Here is a 12,753-nt window from a genome sequence, read left to right as displayed (position 1 = left end):
TCCGGCGAGATCAGTCGGATGAGAGTACAATGCGTGCCGACAGATGGCGCAACGGGTCGGTTCCTGAACGACGCATGAAGTCGCCCTCAGCCACTGAAGCGTTCAGCGTCAGATGTCGCGGCCGCGCAGGCCGCGGACTTTCGCTCGAGCGCGACGATCTTGCTCTTATTTTGCGCATTAAACCGTATTCGTCATGCTGGCCATCGCACGTGAGCCAAGGTCCCCGGCGGATCTAGCCTTGGCGGATATCGCGCTCGGAAATTGTTAATTTCGATCGATCCGTGGCTTTCGTGATTCGACCGAAGGCTCGCCAACGGCGAGTCAATTCTCGAGAGTGGAGACGCGTCCGCTGCATCATCGGTGATCTTTCCTCAAGCTTTCGCCGAGTTCGCGATCAAGAGGGTCGCGGGGGGATGGTTACGCGGGAACAAATATAATTTCGCTGTCTATACGTTTAGCGAGAGCAATATTTTTAACAAGTCTTTTCGCCGTTCAAAGACATTTTTTCGCTGTGATGACTGATAACTTACCGCGCCTGCGATATATTTTTCCCCGTGTAGATGGTTGCTCTGATTATCGCTTTACAATTCCTCTCTAAGGACGTTATAAATATGAATTGACAGAGCAACGGGAGAAAAAAGATAAGTAGAGACTAGTATGTAGTAATTGAGCGTGTATCCACATCTGTATGTGTGCGTGGAAGCATAAAAAGTTCAATAACGTTTGTAAGGAAAGATAGAAAGTAAAAACGAAAAGAAAAATGGGGAAAGAAGATGAGAGATGAACACACATACGTACAGGTACGTCCACAAACATACTATGCAATAATATAGACTAGACAATCATAATATAAACGTACAATACAATAATATAGCCTAGTTAAATATAATATAAACGTAAACATTATTAGACCGAGTGTGATGGACAGAATGTTGTCATCATGGTGGATTTTGGAGATGCTTAAAAAATTAGGGAAGAGAAAGTTCTGGCGTCTTCGAGTTCGTAAAGTGGAGCATGCTGGAAAGATCACTCGCCGAACCGAGTCGAAATTTTGGCTCTATGTCAAATCTTATTTTACAACATAGTAAGAGCTAAGATAGCAAAATCAATTCAATTTCAATTCTAATAAATATAACATAACCCTTATTTTGACCTCCGAAGTCTGAAATTTCCGTTTTCTCTGTTTTAATGTCAAAAGAGGCTGTTGAAGGTAGCATTAAAATTCAATCTATAGAATTAAACGTTCAAGGGAGAAGTTAAAAAGTATCAATATCGTCAAGATAGATTTTTATTAGTCTATCCCCGGAGTCGAAATTTTAGTCCTAGTTCGAGTCCGATTCAGTTCTACATTAAATAAGATTTTCTATCGTGCTCCTTGGGAACGAAAAACGGGGAAATTATTGCCGTTTTCTCCACTCGAAGACTTAATGTAGGACCTAAAATTCAGTCTCTGGAGGACTAAATTCCTTGCGTAGCATTAAAGGAACACATATTGCGCCCCTTTGACGCTGCAAGTGGGAACTTATTTCTGTCTTCTCCGCTCGAAGGCTTAACGTAGAATTTAAAATTTCGACACGGAACTGGCCGTTTAAGTAGGCGCAAATCATCCTTAAGAGCGTCAGAGTAGCGTCGAAATTTCGGTAGAGAGGTGCTCAGCAATACGCGAACGGCGTAAATCGTTTCCTTAATCGAAGGCGCGCGCGCGCCACGAAGGCGACGATTAAAGGCGTTTCGTATCGCCGGGCATTTCCTCGGCGGGCGATCTAATTTACGGCTCTTGCTAGATCCGCCGATCGATCGGCGACTCGGTCGATCGAGCCTCGCGTATATTCGCCTGCTTCTCTCTCTCTCCTCCTCGCCGCTTACCATGGCCGCGGTACCAGTGGCTATCAAGGCCACTCACTCGATTACCCGCGTTTCTTGCGAACCGAACGCAAAACCACGCCGCAGAACAGCGCCGTCGGCTCTCGCGATCGATATCGCGCAGAGCCGCGGGCTCTGCACCGGATCTATCATCGAGGCTCATCGACTAGGCGCGATTTCCTCCTCCGTCGACAGTGCGGAGGACGACAGTCGTCGAAGGTTCCTCCATTAATCGGGACGCGGCTCGACGATACCGTTGATCGTTCGCGCGAGTCCTCCTCTCTCACGTGTCGCGTCTCCCCCAATTCGCCTACGAAACCGTTTCTTATCCTGATAATAACGCCGAGACCGTTCTGCTTGTTACGCGCGGAACCGCTCGCAGAACTTGTGTGTGTCCTCGCAATGACCGCCACTCGCGAGAAACGCTCTGCTATTCTATTGACCCTTTAAGGCCCGGTGCGCGTAATAACCCGAAATGTTGGCCCTATGTTAAATCTTCAATATTACGATATAGTAGAAGCTATGATAGCAAAATGGATGAAATTCTAATAATATAATCCCTACTTTGGCTCTGATGATGTCTTATATTTACGGTTCCGCTATTTTAGCGTCGAAATAGGTTGTCGAAGGTAACATTAAAATTAAATTTGTAAAATCAAAAGTTCAAGAGAAAAGTTAAAAAGTGTTAGTATTAAAGTAGGTATTTGTTAGTCTGCTGGCCGTCTAGGCGCAAACTATCCTTAAGAGTGTCGGAGTAACATAAAATTCTCGACTTAGGAATGTACGTTAACTTCGAGCCTTCCTCGAATCGCGTCTGTTGGTAAAATAATCGTTCCGTCGATATATATAATATTATCATTCTATCCTAAATGCAGTATTCTCTGTTCTAATCTAAAGTGTAATAGTGTCTTTCCAGCTGAAGACCAATATATGTAATTGCACGTAGAGCAAAGTCGTCGGCGCTCGGATTTACATAAAGTAATTTGTGAAAAAACGCAAATATATTCTGCTCTACGAAAATTCTGTCCGACGTTTTTCAACGTCTTCAACTACGTTATAAATAAACGAAAGGTAGATCTTTTTTAAGTAAAACATTTTTAGCATCTTCTCATTTTCATAACTTGAACGCTCGATGTACGTTCGGAAAATCGTACTTTTCGACGGGCGATTTTGTTCGGACAAGAAGAATTTTCATCGGGAACGTTCTTTAAGACGATCTTATAAATTACAACATTTTACACCTACAATGAAATCGATATTTAGGCCTTAATAAAGAGTTAAAGTTCTAGAGGCTACGCTTTTTATTATTAATCGATACGGGTCACGCCCCGAGAGAGAGAGAGAGAGAGAGAAAGAGAGAGAGAACGTTTTTCAGCTGGCGTTTACCTTGACGCGCGATCGAAGAGATTCGCCGCGGCTCCTTCGAAAAAAGAAGAGGAAGGAGAAAGAAACGCGAGGATACGTACCTCTCTCGCGTGTGAAAGTATTCGCAACGAGCACTGCGTCCGCGAAATTTTCAAGCTCGTTGCGCGAGGACTCGAACATCGGCGGCTCTCCGTGTTCGGCAGGTGCTCGCGTCGACACGTTCGGCCGCGTCATCGCGATCGGCCGATCTCCCCGAGGACGATGAACAGGTTGCTCTCCTCCGCGGCGACATTTAAATGTTCCGCCGGCATTGGTATCACCCCGCGCTGCGAGTCGCGCCGCGAACTTGAAACCACCACGACGACACGCGGCGGCTCGCTGACCTTTCGTACGTGCGCGCATTCTCGCGCGACCGACATATTCTTTTAATCCCTTGGCAAAACCTTTCGTTTCTCCACTCGTCGATAATGATCTCCGGCCTCTGCCTTTCGTTCCCTCGCCGCCGCCGGGTCGAACCAACTCGAGTCTGCCAGCGATAAATCGTCAAATCCGCCTGGCCGAATCACGGGGAAGAACGAGGGGAACATCGTTTCCCCCCTCTCTCTTTCTGTTTTAACTTTTACAAATATAAAATTGTTCTGTCTTATACGCTAAATTAATTTATATTTGGATTTAAATGTAAATTTATTTCATTTATAGCTTAATCTTCTTCGCTATTATATAAATATAATTTAAATTCTTTTTTCGTAACTTTTTTTTTGCCGCTTTATTTCTCCTTACTTTTTTTGCTTTCGAATTATCATTTCGTTGATGTACATTTTAATTCGATCTAACGTAATGTTATTTCTTTCCGACTCTGTCATATATCGCACTTGTCTTTAAAGGGCTTATCCTGTTATCTTTGGCATTCGACGTGACAAGCACATTTCGTAATATTACCGTAATTTAAATTGGCTTAAAGTCCTCCACATAGGAGAACGTGCTTCCTCTCTTGCTATATGTACAGGATGTTGCATCAACATATTGAACAGTATGCTGGATTGCCGCTGGTAAGGGCACGCGTGAGAGAATGAGAACGTGTCGCGTGAATTCTCACTCTTTCACGCATGCCTTTACCAACGGCAACCCGACATACCGTTCAACATGTTGTTGATGTAACACCCTGTACATTGTTCTATCTACGAGCATCCCGTTTTATATACGTGAACGTCTATTTTACCGTACTGAGATCTGCGAATGTTCATCAACGCTCAGGTCCGTGTTTAGTAGTTGTGATCTGAAGCTTATCTCGTGTGAGATACTCAGATTTTTATTCAAGGTTTCATTTCAGAGGTTTCAATTCGGAGGCTTCAATTCAACGGTTATTCAGGATTTAATTCAGGGTGCGAACTAAGGCTTTTAGTTGACACATATGATATATCCGACATTACATCTGTGATTGCGACTCAGTTGAAAAACTCACTTCTAACTCGGAATTTAAGAATGAATATCTCAGTCATGAGACAAGCTTCAAGTAACAATTATTAATATGGACTTTGACCACCCCCGGACTATTTATTTACGTCTATAAACATCGAACTAGTATTATTCTTCATCAATTTTTTCTAATTATTGGCATTGCGAATTGGATTTCGCTACTTTCGGCATTAAAGTTGATTCTGATTTCGATTCTTTCTCTTTATCTTCCCACCTCCCTCTTTCTCGTACCGTATGCACGCTGCACTAATTGTTCTCTCAAAAGCGTTGCCGGAATTAATGAGCCGCGTCGTCGCGCGGCGCGCATTGAAGCGGTCCAAATAAGCGACGGCGACGACGATGCGCTGGAAAGGAATCGCGATGTGGCGCAGGTGTGCTCTCTTGCCGTTTCTGCACGCACCTACGTGTAGATTCCAACCCGTGTAACTGCGCATCACGTACGGATTGTAATAAATACGTTACATTACAAAGTCGAATAACAGCGCGCGGATTTCGCCGCGCGCGCGCGGACGGCTTTCTGCTTTTTGTCGTCGTCATGCACAGATGTAATGCGAGGTATATCGTCGACATGCTTCCTTCAATGCCGTTGATTTCTAAGTGATGAACGGGATATATCAGAAAAATACTTCTGTCTCGGCTGCGTGAAACGCAGAAAAAAAAGAAGCGCTGGTCAAGTCATCGTAATTACATGTTTTTCAGCCTCTTAAATCGAGTAATATTTTTACCAATTTAAATATATTTTAATAGCTTGCAGTAAACAGTTACTCGAACGCAGTGGTACCTTAATTTGTAAATGAATTATCGAATGCAAAGGTAAAATGGTTCGAGATATAAGAGAATATTTATTAGAATTATGTGATACTTCTTTTTCATCGAAAAAATCTAGTGGTTTTTTTTTCTTTTTTTTTTTTTAATTTCGATTTTCCTATTCGGTAAATATTTTCTAAAAATAAATTCTGATATTCTCAGTTTTATGAATTCAATACACCTCGGAATTATTTTATATTTTATATAATACGTACAAGCGAATATTACTTGATCGGCGGCGCTTTTTTCTTTCAATGTAGACGGCAAGCCGGAAAAGTTTTCAACGTTGTGTAACGGACATGTTTAAATCATACTGCTGGGTCTCCGTCTCCCTTTCTCCCTCTTCCCTCTTCCCCGCCGGCGTCGTCGGTGAATATTAAAAAATTGAAATCACAATCTGTTTCCGCGCGCAAACGGGACGCGATAGTCGCGGTGAATTTTTATGCGAAACAGACTGTAAAAGTTCGCATACGTCTTAATTAAAAAGTAGTTTTGACAGCTATAATGAGTGAAAGTCGCGATGTCTCCTCGAATGCGGCGAATACATCAAGAGAGAGAGAGAGAGAGAGAGAGAGAGATTCGACATCTTCCGCGAATGAGGTTTGGAAATCTGCGATGTCGCCGAGTGAGAAGCAACGGCGATTTTTTCCGTCGAAGAAACTAGCTGCCGCGGGAAGAAGGGAAGCCGTCCGGTCGATCGACGCCTCGTCGAGCCCGCGCGCGCGCGGCGACGCTCCGGCGATTCCGGCGCGCGGGACGGGTTCCCGTGTAAAAAAAAGGTCGCAAGTGGATCACCGCAGACTCTCGATCGGTTTTCCTCGCGCGCACCTCGGCATGCGCCGTCGCTTTTACGCGAACGAGCGTCAAAAGAATGGGAATTACACGCGCCTCGCGTACAGCCGGTGGCCGGTGATATAAACTCGCGAGCGAGTTTGCGCGTAAATAACCGAATGAATAAACATTGGAGTGACGCGTACCCGACGTGTCCGTTACGCAAACGCGGATCCCGAGCGCGCGCACGTTAGCGCTCGCTCACGCGCGAGCGAGCTCCGCGAAAGGAACGCTCGCAAAGACGAAAATCTCGGCGCGTCCCGCTTCCGGTTAGATAAGGGAGCCTCGGACAACATTCGGTTGTATTCTTAGCTGACGAGAGAACGCTCTGCGTTTCCTCGTACGCTCGCTCGCTCGTTCAGCGAGCCGGTTTCCGTTTTCCGTTGCAAAAACACGGAGCAGGCTCGCAGTGCACGCGCGCGAAAGGCAGCCGGCTTTAGTTTCCCGTGAGCTCGCGTAACAATCGTGGCTCGTGAATTTCTGACGTGTCATCCGGAAAACGCCGCTTATATCGCTCGCGTATGTGAGAATAGCCGGCCGCGCGCAATCTCGCAGTCCGCTTGATCTTGCGAAAGCCGAGGTAATTAGCGCCCGGCTTTTTCACGAACGTGCGCGCGATTCGCGCGCGCGCACGAGAGAGAAACTCGAAAGCGAACGGGTGGGGAACGTGACGCAAACGCATTTAGCCGATGGAAAATGAAACGTCAACATTGAATTCGCCGTCGGACAGCGGAAAAGTCAAGCCTCCGAGTAATCGACATTAAATATTTCTTCAGCTCTCGAGATTCCCGCCGCGAGTACTCGTTCGCCGAAAGAGGCCGGCGTGTCTATTACCTGGGAAAAATCCAGGAAACCTGCGATTCTCCGGGGATTTGTTCGTGCCTGAAGAGATCGGGGATTTCAAATCGACGTTCGCCCGCAAGTCACGTTATCGCGTTGTTCACAGACAAATATTATGTGGTTGATTGAAAATTGTCAGGGTATATTTTTCAGATTCGAGCAGGCACCCTGGAGGCGCGAAATTGTCAATTCCACCGGTTTCGCGGAAATCAACGTCGGATCGGAATGCGTCGCCGTAAAGAGGGAGAGGGAAAACGGCGATTCGCGTGGGCGTTCGGGTGAAAAAGGTACGAGCGTGAATAACTATGAGGAAATAAACAGAACGGGAATGCTAGCCGCGGCGGCCGCCAAGGCCCCTGTCGGCTTTCTAACGACACAATCGCTTTTATGTAACGGCCATTATTCGTCCCTTTTTATTACAACAAAGGTAAATACAAAGACGCGCGACTTTCGCCGCGAAACTGCGCCGCGGACGGCGCGCGCTTCGCGCCGTTTGACAATTATTCGTGGGGGCGTGGGCGCAGTTAAAAGTTGGAGTATATATCGAGAGAAGGGGGGGGGGGATAATTATATACGTACATGGGGGGATGACCTTTTCGGAATTATCCGACGAGGGACTAGAAGACCTCTTTGGCGATCGACCCTTCGTACGGGTGACATCGACGAACGGCACCGTCTCGCGCGAACCCACCTGCCGGATACACGACGGACGGTTCCATTCGAATTTCACCCTGTAGACGGTCGTCGACTGCAGTCGACTTCGCGATCGGGTCCTGATTAATCGTATCCTGGAGCTCTTTCGGATGCGTGAGGAACAATCACGTTTTCTCTTGTGAAAATATTGACGGATAATAATGATAAACGATACAACTGATCTCTTCAACGCTCCGTCTGTCGTGGACATACAAGTGAGAAGTGACAATTTGACGGTGGAAATTTCATCCCTAGAGCTCCAGAATACCTTCGACGAGAGCGGCCTGAATGCGAGTGACGTAGACGAGTTAACGATGAGTTGTCGCGTTGGTCCCCGATCGCTCTGCCTCGAATCAATTATACCTGCCTCCGCACGTTTTTCTTTACAATGTAAATATACCTCGATCTCGCTCACATTTACGCTCACAAATCTATACACGTAACGCAAGGCAAACGCAAATCATACACTTTACAACAAACGAGATACAAAAATAAGTGACGGCCCTCCTCGAGCGTAAAAGATAGCAGACGCCTCGACGGCAATTCAATTATCTGTACAAAATTATTTTCCGTGTGCGCGTCAGCGTTGCCGTGTTATCCGCATTCGAGTGTGCGCCTGACATCGGCAATAACGCAATATTAATTTGCAAAACGCACGATAATGATCCTGCAACAAACAAGTGTTACTGTATTCTTCCTCGCGTTGTCGCAGATTCGTCCCGAACAACTGGATTTTTCTCTCCCTCGAAGAATCTCTCGACGGACAAATTTCGTTTTTCATGTTTTCCTCCGTATCGACATGTGTCTCGTGAAAGAACGCAACTTCGACGTCCATCCATTTCCCCTTTCGTTCGATCTCATATAGGTAGAATTAGGACTCACTCCAATTTCGACACGCTGTTGGTCCTCAATTACGAAGAGAAGCGAGAGAGCGAGGGAGGACTCCGTATGAGCGGATATTGTCGGTCTGACTTCAAATGGCCGGTAGTGGACTCGCTGATCCACATGCTGGGCTTCCAGACGGACGTTCGCGAAGTTCAACACTGAGAACGACAGCTACACCGATGGCGGGAGTATTAGGGACAACGTTCCACAACAATATACATCATATACACGAATATCTATAAACCATCGTTAACGGGACGTTTATTTACAATCGCAACGAGAGAGAAGCACGTAACAAAAAGTAAACTATATCTCGTTTCGTTTGTTATCTGAGAAACGAGCAGAGAAAAGCGGAAAAAGATCGTAGAATCAACGATTTCAGGTACAAGACGGAAGATTGGTCGATTATGTACAAATTTCACTCGTAATTATTGTAGTTAGGCAAACGACGCGTGCGAGCGACCGCGCGAGATTGATCGTTCATTACCACGTCTCTTTGGACAGTTAACTATTTAACTATCGGCCGATTAGAATCCGGACGAGCGAATTCAGGCTAATCAAAAACTGAGCGCGACGACCGGCTCACGTACAGTTTGTATACATACAGGTGTTCAACATTACGGCAATCGCTCGGTGAACGTAAATTACCGGTTTCTCCAATTCCCCCCCCCCCCTTCCTCCAACCCGCTCTTTCACTCTGTATTCCCCTCCTCACTCCTCTCTCTCTCTCTCTCTCTTTTTTTCTTTCTCACTTCCTCTCTTTTCTTCGTTCCCTTCATGTCACGATCAGCCACGCTCGATCTCGCTGATACGCACAATCGTGCGATAGGCGTTGCGCCGTTACTTTATATTTTGAAATACGAGCAGACGCGATTGTCTGCGACCCGAAACGACATTGGCGTAACGAATAGAGGTGAAACTTGGATCGAATGTGGGAAATTTCTACGGCGATCGGATTCTCGCCGGCTTCCACCGGCTTCTCACTTTCGTAAGGCGCGCGCGAACGAGCATCGACGCCTGTTTCTTTTTTTTTTCTTTTTCTCTCTTTACGCCTTGACGGCCGATCGGGACAACCGGCAATCGAGAGAATTGAGTACAGTTCGGAGCCTCGAGCGTGTAAAAAAGCCGGTGCGCGGCGGCTTTCTCTCGGCGCAAGTGTGACGATCGTTCGCGACACAATCGGCAGAGTCGATTCTAGTCTAAACGCTCTCGGTCGCGTCAGCTTCTTCTCTTGGGAAGAAGGAACTTCGCGAGCGCCGTCGGGAAAAATTTACCGTCGACTCGACCGTAGAGCTCGCACGAATCCCTCGCTCCGACGACAATTTTCTAGCGGGTGTTTTTGAATCACCGATCGACCGATCTTCCGATCAATCGGAAGAGTCTCCGATGGGATTTTGGAACCTGAATCGATGGGTGAGACTTTTTGGAACTTGAGCTTCTCGTTTGGAAAAGGTTCGGGGCAACTACTATCCGCGTACACAGCGAAAAGTAAAATGCCATTCTCGTGTCCGGGAAAGTTCACTCTAGATTTTAAGTAAAAACAACTCATCCGTTGTGCATTATTTTAGTCGATAAATTCGAAATGCGAATTCCAATTGACCGATGAGTTATTTTTATACTTGAAATTCGGATTCGTAGATCTGGACTTTCTGGCGCGTAAAATTGACGTTTTTATATTTCACTGTGTAACATATACGTGGTCGTTTGGAAAATATCGTTGGCTCCCACACTGGTTACGAAAATTTGGTCGGTTTGACGTTTTACACGATGAAGGACACACATATTATACGATCAAACAGACAGCTCGCTGGCAACTCTCTCATCGTATTCGGCGAAGTCTCGAGCGGGACTTTCCTTCTCCCGAGTGCGATCCGGGTCCATCGGCGATCACTTGAGATAGTGCCTCCTCCTGGTGGAAGCGGTGATGCAGGACGCCTCGTGCTTCATGCTCGGTTCCTTCCACGCGTTCCTCGAGGGTGGGTCGCTGAATCGCGGCTTCGCGAGAATCGTCGCCTTCTGGCACGCCTCCTGCTCCACGGCGTCACCCTCGAAGAACCGGCACATCTCCCTCACGGGCACGGCTCTGGCACCGCGGTTGAGATCATGAAGAGACCTGGCACGCTGCTTGCCTCTGGGACTGGGCTTGGAAGACGTACGGCCGAGATCCTCCGTGCTCCTGGCTAGACGCCCGCCTAGCCTCGAAAGAGACTCGAATAGGGTGAGCTTCTCCCGCACCGGCACATAGTGGTCCACCCTCTGGCACCGCTCTAGAAGCTTGGCGACGTCCTCTTCGCAAGGCGGCACCCCCGAGGTCGACGGAGAACCCGGTGATTTCGGAGAGGCAGTCGCAGGGTAATCCGACGACACGGACCTCGGACAGGACTGTGACGTCTGGCGAGGTACGGGGATCCTGGAGGACAAAAGTGCCAGACGCTCTTTGCGTTCCTGCAAGGTCTCCACGCTGGTGACGCTGGCGAACTGTTGATGCTGCGGTATTTGGCCCTTGTCGCGGACGATCCTTCTCTCTCTGGCGCGGCTTCTCCTCTCGCAGATGTCCGACCTGAGTATGCCGGTGCTGCCGTTGTTGCCGTTCTTCGGGCTGTTGTTGTTGCGCTTGTCGTCCTCGTTCCGGTGGTTCTCCTCGAACCTCACCGTGCCGGGCTCGCTCGGCTTAACCGGCGGCAGCCGATCGACGATCGAATTTTCGTTCCGCGTGATCGGGACGTCGACGACGGGCGGCGTCTCTCTCTTGGACAAGCGCGGCTGAACGTCGTCGTTGTCGTTGACGGCGTAGGCCGCTCGATTCGTCCTCGTCCTGCCGGAGGAGGAGCCGAGGATCTTCGGCAGATTGTTGTTGTTCTCCTCCGCTCGCGCCCGCCGTCGTCTCGCGTCCTCCTCGAGCACTCGCCGGCTCCTCGCCTCGTTCTCGCGTCTACGTGCCTCCTTGTACCTCTGGATCCTCTGTTCCCGCGTCTCCGGTTCCAGCAAGGGAACGCCAGAGTCCACGGAGTCCACGCTGGACCGACACACGCCGCCTCCCCAAGGCAGACTGTCGTCGCTACCCTCGCTGCTCTCGCTGCACCCCCATATCCTGCCGACCGGTTGCTCCTTGGCGCCGATGATGGCGGGTATGCTGCGAAATTCACCGAGGTCCTCGTCGCTCGAGTTGCTGCTGGACCAGCGTAAGCGCAGCTCGCTCTTCGCGCGCCTCCTGCTCTCGTCCAGTATCGTCGCGCTGCTGATCGTCGTCTTCTCCATCGGAGAGTCGCTCGGCCAGCAGCGCAGCTCGCTGCGCGATCGTCTTCTCGTTTCCGTCGGGCTTTCCGGCAAAGGGACTGGACCACGCGGACAAATGGTCAGTATCTCCAGGAAATTCAAGCATCGTTGAGCGCGGAATGGCGTCTGACGGACCAGCTCGGCCGCAATCGCTCTGACCCAAGACCAGTAGATCGGTTCCGTGTCCGCCTGAACAGATAAAAAAATCGACGTGTTCCGTTTAGGTGATGAAATAATCAGGCGCGTTGAATATTTTCCTCGGAGTTCCGAGCACTTCCCGGAAAACGGGATCTATTTTAGATACGCGGAACGCTCGCCCGGATAGAACATTTCTTGCGACCTGGCTCGGATTCAATCCGATTTCTCAAAATAATTGCTGATTCTAGTTCTAGGAAGAGAGAAATCTACACAGACTCGGCCTGCAAGTGTAATGTTTCAATTATGCATTGGAAAAAGAATTTGGTAACAATTACCAAACATTTAGTGAAATGGTTTCAATTAAACGATTCGCAGTAACCAAATAATTTAGTTGTATGGTACGTGTAACTCTCAAAGGTCTTTTATACAATTTTATGAGCGTGTATCGAATAGAGCTTTAAGTAATTTATTGAAAATTAAAAATATAACCCAATTTATATTAATTTCCTAATCTGATATTTGATCAAACTGTCGCTCGACTCTGGCGATGACAGCCGCACGCGGCACGAAGCCAGCTGC

The 12,753-nt window shown here is 48.0% G+C and overlaps 1 protein-coding gene across 1 annotated transcript in view; it reads right to left on the bottom strand.

Annotated features, from left to right (window-relative positions):
- Window positions 1-5,719: 5,719 nt before the first annotated feature.
- LOC106745925 overlaps window positions 5,720-12,753 on the bottom strand; it is a 42,781-nt gene continuing 35,747 nt past the window's right edge. The window contains exon 3 of the mRNA XM_014621944.1: window positions 5,720-12,225. Within this exon, the coding sequence (XP_014477430.1) occupies window positions 10,648-12,225 (1,578 nt within the window). The 3' untranslated portion in view covers window positions 5,720-10,647. The remainder of the gene's footprint in view (window positions 12,226-12,753) is intronic.

The sequence above is a fragment of the Dinoponera quadriceps genome, unplaced genomic scaffold (genome assembly GCF_001313825.1).
Source record: "Dinoponera quadriceps isolate SergipeBrazil2010 unplaced genomic scaffold, ASM131382v1 scaffold1872, whole genome shotgun sequence".
NCBI lineage: Eukaryota > Metazoa > Arthropoda > Insecta > Hymenoptera > Formicidae > Dinoponera > Dinoponera quadriceps.
The sequence above is the reverse complement of the archived record's forward strand: the minus strand, read 5'-3'. Positions and strand labels throughout refer to the sequence as shown.